At 37.3% G+C, this 12,335-nt stretch overlaps 1 protein-coding gene across 2 annotated transcripts in view; it reads left to right on the top strand.

Moving 5' to 3' along the window:
• ctnna1 (catenin (cadherin-associated protein), alpha 1) overlaps window positions 1-11,807 on the top strand; it is a 57,982-nt gene extending 46,175 nt beyond the window's left edge. For both annotated transcript variants that reach the window (XM_077609309.1, XM_077609310.1), the window contains exon 18: window positions 10,452-11,807. In XM_077609309.1, the coding sequence (XP_077465435.1) occupies window positions 10,452-10,742 (291 nt within the window). In that variant the 3' untranslated portion in view covers window positions 10,743-11,807. The remainder of the gene's footprint in view (window positions 1-10,451) is intronic.
• Window positions 11,808-12,335: the final 528 nt, after the last annotated feature.

Here is a 12,335-nt window from a genome sequence, read left to right as displayed (position 1 = left end):
CGTTTTTTTAAGAAAAAAAGCCTTACTATACTATGTCGTTTTTTTAAGAAAAAAAGCCTTACTATACTATGTCGTTTTTTATAAGAAAAAAAGCCTTAATATACTATGTCGTTTTTTAATTTAAAAAGCCTTACTATACTGTCATTTTTTAAGAAAAAAGCCTTACTATACTATGTCGCTTTTTAAGAAAAAAAAGTCTTACTATACTATGTCGTTTTTTAATTTAAAAAGCCTTACTATACTATGTCATTTTTTAAGAAAAAAGCCTTACTATACTATGTCGTTTAAGAAAAAAAGCCTTACTATACTATGTCGTTTAAGAAAAAAAGCCTTACTATACTATGTCGTTTAAGAAAAAAAGCCTTACTTTACTAAGTCGTTTCAGAAAAAAAGCCTTACTATACTATGTCGTTTTTAAAAAAAAAAAAGCCTTACTATACTATGTCGTTTAAGAAAAAAAAGCCTTACTATACTATGTCGTTTTTTAAGAAAAAAAGCCTTACTATACTATGTTGTTTAAGAAAAAAAGCCTTACTATACTATGTCGTTTTTTAAGAAAAAAAAGCCTTACTATACTATGTCGTTTTTTAAGAAAAAAAGCCTTACTATACTATGTCGTTTAAGAAAAAAAGCCTTACTATACTATGTCGTTTTTTAAGAAAAAAAAAAGCCTTACTATACTATGTCGTTTTTTAAGAAAAAAAGCCTTACTATACTATGTCGTTTTTTTAAGAAAAAAAGCCTTACTATACTATGTCGTTTTTTAAGAAAAAAAAAGCCTTACTATACTATGTCGCTTTTTTAAGAAAAAAAGCCTTACTATACTATGTCGTTTAAGAAAAAAAGCCTTAATATACTATGTCGTTTTTTAATTTAAAAAGCCTTACTATACTATGTCGTTTTTTAATTTAAAAAGCCTTACTATACTATGTCATTTTTTAAGAAAAAAGCCTTACTATACTATGTCGCTTTTTAAGAAAAAAAAGCCTTACTATACTATGTCGTTTTTTAAGAAAAAAAGCCTTACTATACTATGTCGTTTAAGAAAAAAAGCCTTACCATACTATGTCGTTTTTTAAGGAAAAAAAGCCTTACTATACTATGTCGTTTTTTTAAGAAAAAAAGCCTTACTATACTATGTCGTTTTTTATAAGAAAAAAAGCCTTAATATACTATGTCGTTTTTTAATTTAAAAAGCCTTACTATACTATGTCGTTTAAGAAAAAAAGCCTTACTATACTATGTCATTTTTTAAGAAAAAAGCCTTACTATACTATGTATTTTTTTAAGAAAAAAGCCTTACTATACTATGTCGTTTTTTAAGAAAAAAAAAGCCTTACTATACTATGTCGTTTTTTGAGAAAAAAAGCCTTACTATACTATGTCGTTTTTTTAAGAAAAAAAGCCTTACTATACTATGTCGTTTTTTTAAGAAAAAAAGCCTTACTATACTATGTCGTTTTTTATAAGAAAAAAGGCCTTAATATACTATGTCGTTTTTTAATTTAAAAAGCCTTACTATACTATGTCATTTTTTAAGAAAAAAGCCTTACTATACTATGTCGCTTTTTAAGAAAAAAAAAGCCTTACTATACTGTCGTTTAAGAAAAAAAGCCTTACTATACTATGTCGTTTTTTAAGAAAAAAAGCCTTACTATACTATGTCGTTTTTTTAAGAAAAAAAGCCTTACTATACTATGTCGTTTTTTTAAGAAAAAAAGCCTTACTATACTATGTCGTTTTTTATAAGAAAAAAGGCCTTAATATACTATGTCGTTTTTTAATTTAAAAAGCCTTACTATACTATGTCATTTTTTAAGAAAAAAGCCTTACTATACTATGTCGCTTTTTAAGAAAAAAAAAGCCTTACTATACTGTCGTTTAAGAAAAAAAGCCTTACTATACTATGTCGTTTTTTAAGAAAAAAAGCCTTACTATACTATGTCGTTTTTTAAGAAAAAAAGCCTTACTATACTATGTCGTTTAAGAAAAAAAGCCTTACTATACTATGTCGTTTAAGAAAAAAAGCCTTACTATACTATGTCGTTTTTTACGAAAAAAAAGCCTTACTATACTATGTCATTTTTTAAGAAAAAAGCCTTACTATACTATGTCGTTTTTTAAGAAAAAAAGCCTTACTATACTATGTCGTTTAAGGAAAAAAAGCCTTACTATACTATGTCGTTTTTTAAGAAAAAAAGCCTTGCTATACTGTCGTTTTTTTAAAGAAAAAAAGCCTTACTATACTATGTCGTTTTTTATAGGAAAAAAAGCCTTACTATACTATGTCGTTTAAGAAAAAAAGCCTTACTATACTATGTCGTTTTTTAAGAAAAAAAGCCTTACTATACTATGTCGTTTAAGAAAAAAAGCCTTACTATACTATGTCGTTTTTTAAGAAAAAAAGCCTTGCTATACTATGTCGTTTAAGAAAAAAAGCCTTACTATACTATGTCGTTTTTTAAGAAAAAAAAAAGCCTTACTATACTATGTCGTTTTTTAAGAAAAAAAGCCTTACTATACTATGTCGTTTTTTAAGAAAAAAAGCCTTACTATACTATGTCGTTTTTTTAAGAAAAAAAGCCTTACTATACTATGTCGTTTTTTATAAGAAAAAAAGCCTTACTATACTATGTCGTTTAAGAAAAAAAGCCTTACTATACTATGTCGTTTTTTAAGAAAAAAAGCCTTACTATACTGTCGTTTTTTAAAGAAAAAAAGCCTAACTATACTATGTCGTTTTTTATAAGAAAAAAAGCCTCACTAAACTATGTCGTTTTTTAAGAAAAAAAGCCTTACTATACTGTCGTTTTTTAAGAAAAAAAGCCTTACTATACTATGTCGTTTTTATAAGAAAAAAAGCCTTACTATATTATGTCGTTTTTTTAAGAAAAAAAGCCTTACTATACTATGTTGTTTTTTATAAGAAAAAAAGCCTTACTATACTATGTCGTTTTTTATAAGAAAAAAAGCCTTAAGATACTATGTCGTTTTTTAATTTAAAAAGCCTTACTATACTGTCGTTTAAGAAAAAAAGAATTAATATACTTTGTCGTTTTTTAAGAAAAAAAAGCCTTACTATACTATGTCGTTTTTTAAGAAAAAAAGCCTTACTATACTATGTCGTTTTTTTAAGAAAAAAAGCCTTACTATACTATGTCGTTTTTTATAAGAAAAAAAGCCTTACTATACTATGTCGTTTAAGAAAAAAAGCCTTACTATACTATGTCGTTTTTTAAGAAAAAAAGCCTTACTATACTATGTCGTTTAAGAAAAAAAGCCTTACTATACTATGTCGTTTTTTAAGAAAAAAAAGCCTTACTATACTATGTCGTTTTTTAAGAAAAAAAGCCTTACTATACTATGTCGTTTAAGAAAAAAAGCCTTACTATACTATGTCGTTTTTTAAGAAAAAAAAGCCTTACTATACTATGTCGTTTTTTAAGAAAAAAAGCCTTACTATACTATGTCGTTTTTTTAAGAAAAAAAGCCTTACTATACTATGTCGTTTTTTAAGAAAAAAAAGCCTTACTATACTATGTCGTTTTTTTAAGAAAAAAAGCCTTACTATACTATGTCGTTTAAGAAAAAAAGCCTTACTATACTATGTCGTTTAAGAAAAAAAGCCTTACTATACTATGTCATTTTTTAAGAAAAAAGCCTTACTATACTATGTCGTTTTTTAAGAAAAAAAGCCTTACTATACTATGTCGTTTTTTTAAGAAAAAAAGCCTTACTATACTATGCCGTTTTTTTAAGAAAAAAAGCCTTACTATACTATGTCATTTTTTAAGAAAAAAGCCTTACTATACTATGTCGCTTTTTAAGAAAAAAAAGCCTTACTATACTATGTCGTTTAAGAAAAAAAGAATTACTATATTTTGTCGTTTATTAAGAAAAAAAAGCATTACTATACTATGTCGTTTTTTAAGAAAAAAAAGCCTTACTATACTATGTCGTTTTTTATAAGAAAAAAAGCCTTAATATACTGTCGTTTTTTAATTTAAAAAGCCTTACTATACTATGTCATTTTTTAAGAAAAAAGCCTTACTATACTATGTCGTTTTTTAAGAAAAAAAGCCTTACTATACTATGTCGTTTAAGAAAAAAAGCCTTACTATACTATGTCGTTTTTTAAGAAAAAAAGCCTTACTATACTATGTCGTTTTTTAAGAAAAAAAAGCCTTACTATACTATGTCGTTTTTTAAGAAAAAAAGCCTTACTATACTATGTCGTTTTTTTAAGAAAAAAAGCCTTACTATACTATGTCGTTTTTTATAAGAAAAAAAGCCTTACTATACTATGTCGTTTAAGAAAAAAAGCCTTACTATACTATGTCGTTTTTTAAGAAAAAAAGCCTTACTATACTATGTCGTTTTTTAAGAAAAAAAAGCCTTACTATACTATGTCGTTTTTTAAGAAAAAAAGCCTTACTATACTATGTCGTTTTTTTAAGAAAAAAAGCCTTACTATACTATGTCGTTTTTTAAGAAAAAAAAGCCTTACTATACTATGTCGTTTTTTTAAGAAAAAAAGCCTTACTATACTATGTCGTTTAAGAAAAAAAGTCTTAATATACTATGTCGTTTTTTAATTTAAAAAGCCTTACTATACTATGTCATTTTTTAAGAAAAAAGCCTTACTATACTATGTCGTTTTTTAAGAAAAAAAGCCTTACTATACTATGTCGTTTTTTTAAGAAAAAAAGCCTTACTATACTATGCCGTTTTTTAAGAAAAAAAGCCTTACTATACTATGTCGTTTAAGAAAAAAAGAATTACTATATTTTGTCGTTTATTAAGAAAAAAAAGCATTACTATACTATGTCGTTTTTTAAGAAAAAAAAGCCTTACTATACTATGTCGTTTTTTAAGAAAAAAAGCCTTACTATACTATGTCCTGTAAGAAAAAAAGCCTTACTATACTATGTTGTTTTTTAAGAAAAAAAGCCTTACTATACTATGTTGTTTTTTAAGAAAAAAAAGCCTTACTATACTATGTCGTTTTTTAAGAAAAAAAGCCTTACTATACTATGTCGTTTTTTTAAGAAAAAAAGCCTTACTATACTATGTCGTTTTTTATAAGAAAAAAAGCCTTAATATACTATGTCTTTTTTTAATTTAAAAAGCCTTACTATACTATGTCATTTTTTAAGAAAAAAGCCTTACTATACTATGTCGCTTTTTAAGAAAAAAAAGCCTTACTATACTGTCACATTAAATCACTAAGTTTGCAATAAATTCAATACAGTTATACTTTGCAATACGAGCTTATTGGGTTCTTTGACTGATCTCGTATGTCGATTAACTCTCATCTCAAATCAACATTTCCCAGAGAAATGTACTAAATACAAGTTAATCTGTTCCCACCCTCCGAAAAAACACCAAAAACAGGATATTTCAATGGAAAAACATTTTATTGGTTGTAATTCACCATCTAACGGAGGAACAAATAACTGTTGGTTATGATGTTTAATAAATAAATGAGGCATTTTATACAACGTGGAATTTGCAGATGGCTGGAGGATTGATGGACGGACAGACAGACAAACTCAGAGACAGGGACACAGACAGACGGACAGACGGACAGAGACAGACGGACAGAGACAGACGGACAGAGACAGGCAGACAGAGACTGACGGCTATAGAGACACTGACTGACTGACTGACCGACTGACACACTGACCGACTGACACACTGACCGACCGACTGACACACTGACCGACCGACTGACACACTGACCGACCGACTGACACACTGACCGACCGACTGACACACTGACCGACCGACTGACACACTGACCGACTGACTTACACACTGACTGACACACTGACTGACTGACTGACACACTGACCGACTGACTGACACACTGACCGACTGACTGACACACTGACCGACCGACTGACACACTGACCGACCGACTGACACACTGACCGACCGACCGACTGACACACTGACCGACCGACCGACTGACACACTGACCGACCGACCGACTGACACACTGACCGACCGACCGACCGACACACTGACCGACCGACCGACCGACACACTGAACGACTGACTGACTGACACACTGACTGACTGACACACTGACTGACTGACACACTGACTGACTGACACACTGACTGACTGACACACTGACTGACTGACTGACACACTGACTGACTGACTGACACACTGACTGACACACTGACTGACTGACTGACACACTGACTGACACACTGACTGACTGACTGACACACTGACTGACTGACTGACACACTGACTGACTGACTGACTGACACACTGACTGACTGACTGACACACTGACTGACTGACTGACACACTGACTGACTGACTGACACACTGACTGACTGACTGACACACTGACTGACACACTGACTGACTGACTGACACACTGACTGACTGACTGACACACTGACTGACTGACTGACACACTGACTGACTGACTGACTGACACACTGACTGACTGACTGACTGACACACTGACTGACTGACTGACTGACTGACTGACACACTGACACACTGACTGACTGACTGACTGACTGACACACTGACTGACTGACTGACTGACACACTGACTGACTGACTGACTGACACACTGACTGACCGACACACTGACTGACTGACTGACACACTGACTGACTGACACACTGACTGACCGACACACTGACTGACCGACACACTGACTGACTGACTGACACACACACTGACACACTGACTGACTGACTGACACACTGACACACTGACACACTGACTGACTGACTGACACACACACTGACTGACTGACACACTGACACACTGACTGACTGACACACTGACTGACACACACACTGACTGACACACACACACTGACTGACACACTGACTGACTGACAGACTGACAGTCTGACAGACTGACAGTCTGTCAGTCAGTCAGTCAGTGTGTCAGTCAGTCAGTGTGTCAGTCAGTGTGTCAGTCAGTCAGTGTGTCAGTCAGTCAGTGTGTCAGTCAGTCAGTGTGTCAGTCAGTCAGTGTGTCAGTCAGTCAGTGTGTCAGTCAGTCAGTGTGTCAGTCAGTCAGTCAGTGTGTCAGTCAGTCAGTCAGTGTGTCAGTCAGTCAGTCAGTGTGTCAGTCAGTCAGTCAGTGTGTCAGTCAGTCAGTCAGTGTGTCAGTCAGTCAGTCAGTGTGTCAGTCAGTCAGTCAGTGTGTCAGTCAGTCAGTCAGTGTGTCAGTCAGTCAGTCAGTGTGTCAGTCAGTCAGTCAGTGTGTCAGTCAGTCAGTCAGTGTGTCAGTCAGTCAGTCAGTGTGTCAGTCAGTCAGTCAGTGTGTCAGTCAGTCAGTCAGTGTGTCAGTCAGTCAGTCAGTGTGTCAGTCAGTCAGTCAGTGTGTCAGTCAGTCAGTCAGTGTGTCAGTCAGTCAGTCAGTGTGTCAGTCAGTCAGTCAGTGTGTCAGTCAGTCAGTCAGTGTGTCAGTCAGTCAGTCAGTGTGTCAGTCAGTCAGTCAGTGTGTCAGTGTGTCAGTCAGTCAGTCAGTCAGTGTGTCAGTGTGTCAGTCAGTCAGTGTGTCAGTGTGTCAGTCAGTCAGTGTGTCAGTGTGTCAGTCAGTCAGTGTGTCAGTCAGTCAGTCAGTGTGTCAGTCAGTCAGTCAGTGTGTCAGTCAGTCAGTCAGTGTGTCAGTCAGTCAGTCAGTGTGTCAGTCAGTCAGTCAGTGTGTCAGTCAGTCAGTCAGTGTGTCAGTCAGTCAGTCAGTGTGTCAGTCAGTCAGTCAGTGTGTCAGTCAGTCAGTCAGTGTGTCAGTCAGTCAGTCAGTGTGTCAGTCAGTCAGTCAGTGTGTCAGTCAGTCAGTGTGTCAGTCAGTCAGTCAGTGTGTCAGTCAGTCAGTCAGTGTGTCAGTCAGTCAGTGTGTCAGTCAGTCAGTGTGTGTGTCAGTCAGTCAGTCAGTCAGTGTGTCAGTGTGTCAGTGTGTCAGTGTGTCAGTCAGTCAGTCAGTGTGTCAGTGTGTGTGTCAGTCAGTCAGTCAGTGTGTCGGTCAGTCAGTGTGTCGGTCAGTCAGTGTGTCAGTCAGTCAGTCAGTGTGTCGGTCAGTCAGTGTGTCAGTCAGTCAGTCAGTGTGTCAGTCAGTCAGTCAGTCAGTGTGTCAGTCAGTCAGTCAGTCAGTCAGTGTGTCAGTCAGTCAGTCAGTGTGTCAGTCAGTCAGTCAGTCAGTGTGTCAGTCAGTCAGTCAGTGTGTCAGTCTGTCAGTCTGTCAGTCAGTCAGTGTGTCAGTCTGTCAGTGTGTCAGTCTGTCAGTCAGTCTGTCAGTCAGTCAGTGTGTCAGTCAGTGTGTCAGTCAGTGTGTCAGTCAGTCAGTCAGTGTGTCGGTCAGTCAGTGTGTCGGTCAGTCAGTGTGTCAGTCAGTCAGTCAGTGTGTCGGTCAGTCAGTGTGTCAGTCAGTCAGTCAGTGTGTCAGTCAGTCAGTCAGTCAGTGTGTCAGTCAGTCAGTCAGTCAGTCAGTGTGTCAGTCAGTCAGTCAGTCAGTGTGTCAGTCAGTCAGTCAGTGTGTCAGTCTGTCAGTCTGTCAGTCTGTCAGTGTGTCAGTCTGTCAGTCAGTCTGTCAGTCAGTCAGTGTGTCAGTCAGTGTGTCAGTCAGTGTGTCAGTCAGTCTGACTGACTGACTGACTGACTGACTGACTGACTGACTCACTGACTGACTCACTGACTGACTCACTGACTGACTCACTGACTGACTCACTGACTGACACACTGACTGACACACTCACTGACACACTCACTGACTCACTGACTGACACACTGACTGACACACACACTCACACACTCACACACTCACACACTCTCACACACTCTCACACACACTCTCACACACACTCTCACACACACTCTCACACACACTCTCACACACACTCTCACACACACTCTCACACACACTCTCACACACACTCTCACACACACTCTCACACACACTCTCACACACACTCTCACACACACTCTCACACACACTCTCACACACACTCTCACACACTCTCACACACTCTCACACACTCTCACACACTCTCACACACTCTCACACACTCTCACACACTCTCACACACTCTCACACACTCTCACACACTCTCACACACACTCACACACACTCACACACACTCACACACTCTCACACACTCTCACACACTCTCACACACTCTCACACACTCTCACACACTCTCACACACACTCACACACACTCACACACTCTCACACACTCTCACACACACTCACACACACTCACACACACTCACACACACTCACACACACTCACACACACTCACACACACTCACACACACTCACACACACTCACACACACTCACACACACTCACACACACTCACACACACTCACACACACTCACACACACTCACACTCACACACTCACACACTCAGATGCAGAGACAGAGATGGACACAGGGACGGACGGAATGAAGGACACAGAGACGGACAGACAGACATAGAGACAGACAGATACAGGTGAACAGAGACAGATGGACAGACAGACAGAGACAGACACAATGTTACTGCTATCTCAAATTCTTCGTATGTCAAGGTATTACTGTACATGGGTCCTGGGTTCAAATCCAGGTCACGTTCCCGTGTGGAGTTTGCACGTTCGCCACGGACCAGCGTGGGTCTCCTCCCGGTACTCCAGTTTCCACCCACATTCCAAAAACATGCATGGTAGGTTGATTGGACACTCTAAATTGCTCCTAGGTATGGGTGCGTGTAGGGTTGTCCGTCTCTTTGTGCCCTGCGATCGACTGTCCACCGTCTCTGGCCTGGAGATAGTTGGATTGCTCCCAGCACTCCCTGTGACCCTAATGAGGATAAAGCGGTTCAGAAAATGACATGAGATATTTCTGAGAATAGTGCTTTTAAACAACAATCCAGTGAAGAGGTGGTGCTTTTAAATCATTGTGGAGAAAAACTCTAGCGGCACCGCATTTGCTTGTCTGGATTTAAACCAAATTTATCTTTGTTAAATTGTCTTTGCTCTGTCTTAACTAATAAACTAGCAAACGGCTTTGTATGACAGAAAAAACGAGATACTGCCCACATGCTTCCCCAATTTTCAAGATGAGCAATGTTTACAGGGTTATTAAAGCATTAATTAGCCACTTGCCAGTCAACCTGACTCTAATAGCAAGCCTTTATGCAAGAAATAATGAATCCTTTTCTCCTTTCAGCCAATGTGAAAGAAGACAGTGCTTTCACACTTAGCATAAGTGTCACCAAGGTCTCTGAGGCTTTTAAATTGTTGGGATTAAATTAGTCTGACCTTTTTCCTCTATCCTCCAATTCCCTGCATATGTTTATATGTTAAAATGTGAAAAGGTTGTTGATTGGAGGCTCTAAACATTGAAGCCTTTGCTTTTCTCCTTTGACCAGCCTCACCTTTTTTTTTTAAAACTCACCTCGCTTTGTCTTTCTTGTGTGATTTAGTTGGACAGCGCCATGTCCCTCATTCAAGCGGCGAAGAATCTGATGAACACCGTGGTGTCCACCGTGAAGGCGTCATACGTGGCTTCCACCAAGTACCAGAAGAACAAAGGTATGGAGGCCCTCAACATGCCTGCTATCTCCTGGAGGATGAAGGCACCTGAGAAGAAGCCTCTGGTGAAGAGAGAGAAACAGGATGACGGCCAAACAAATCGGGTCAAAAGATCCTCTCACAAGAAGCACATCAACCCAGTGCAGGCCCTCAGCGAGTTTAAAGCAATGGATAGTATCTAGATTGGCCCTAATTTGATTTTTTTTTTGTAGAGATCAAGCTTGCCATTTTATCGAAAAGATCTTTTTTTTTTTAAATGAGTGTATGTGTCTGCACATCTCAATTCCATACCACTGCTGTATTCTTGTGTGGAAAATAGTAAAGGGATCAAATTAGACAGACATTTTTCTTTTCATTTCCTTCCTTTTTTTAATGTATGTTATCTAATTCCACAATACTATTACTATTGAGGTTATATTACCATATTGCTTTTTGGGGTAGGGTATTTTTCCATTATTGGAGGCTAATGGTTTTATCACAAATGTTCAACTATGCAATCTGATGACTGCCTTATTTCAATTTAAGCAATAATTATCTAACACGAAGGGCTAATGTGACGTTTGAAATTATCACGGCCCAAACTGTAACGAACCAAAGTTTGTGCAATTTTCGTTGTAACCGTTTAAACATATTCTCGATTTTGAGACTAATTGATGAAGTCTTATAAAACCTGCAGTAGACTAAACAATCAGTTGCTTGTTCTTCCTTTTCTGTCAATAAGACCAACCCTCCACTGACCAAGAATGGGCCCAAATTGCTGTATCAATACCCATCTTCTCATTTTGAGAGGAAGGCATTGAATGAAAGAGTGAGATTTCCTTTATATGGTTTGTTTGTCCAGACTTGAGGCTTCTGATTTATCTGAAGAAACTCAACATGTCAAAGCTTTAAATTTGTCCCTTGATCAAAGTGCTTTTTTTTGACAATGTCAATTGTGATGCTTTGTCAAAAATTTCTACTTTAGTTTCCCACTCAAATTCTATTTTATTTGTTTGGCATCAGCGAACTAATCCCAGGTGGCCGTGTGTGCTTACTTTAAACATTTTGTTACGCACAGTCAATCATCTCAGTTTTTTCCCCTCTAAACCTTGGTTTTTTTGTCTTGCTGTATTTCAGTTTTGAATAGATACACGTAAACAACTTTGCTGTGGATTTGTTTTTTATAGCTCAAATATAATCGTATATGGTATTGAATCTGTGACTGCTCTATTTTGAACAACTGAATAAAGTTATTTCTCCTGTATTAATTCTCAGCGTTTAAGTGATTACTTGGTTCTACTGTTGTAGAAATTTGAGTTCAATTCACTTTAGCAACGCCCGATGAGGCAAACAACCATTCACGTTCATACCTAGGGCCAATTTAGAGTGTCTAACTAGCCTGTTTTTGGAACGTGGGAGGGAACCAGTGTACCTGGACATGCAAACTCCACACACGATGACTGACCTGGATTTGAACTGAAGACTCCAGAACTGCGAGGCCGACACGCTAACCACTGAGTCGCCGGGCCACTTCATTCCACCATGACTCCTGAAAACAAAAGCAGGATTCACTTTCAAGTCAAAGGGACACTTCATTCCAGCTGTGTGGACTTTTCTTTCCACATGAATTGGGGTTGCATAATATTAGGAATCCAATTGAGAAATGCCATTAGATCGTTGGTCATAATCGGTCACAGCATCCCTTGTGGACTGCTGTACAGCAACACATTTAGGTGACGGGTGAATAGTTGGGGATATTTTCGCAAGCTGCTCCATTAAAGGAAATTGACGCAAAT

Source organism: Stigmatopora argus, chromosome 9 (genome assembly GCF_051989625.1).
Source record: "Stigmatopora argus isolate UIUO_Sarg chromosome 9, RoL_Sarg_1.0, whole genome shotgun sequence".
Lineage (NCBI taxonomy): Eukaryota > Metazoa > Chordata > Actinopteri > Syngnathiformes > Syngnathidae > Stigmatopora > Stigmatopora argus.
This window is presented reverse-complemented; position numbering and strand designations above follow the sequence as displayed.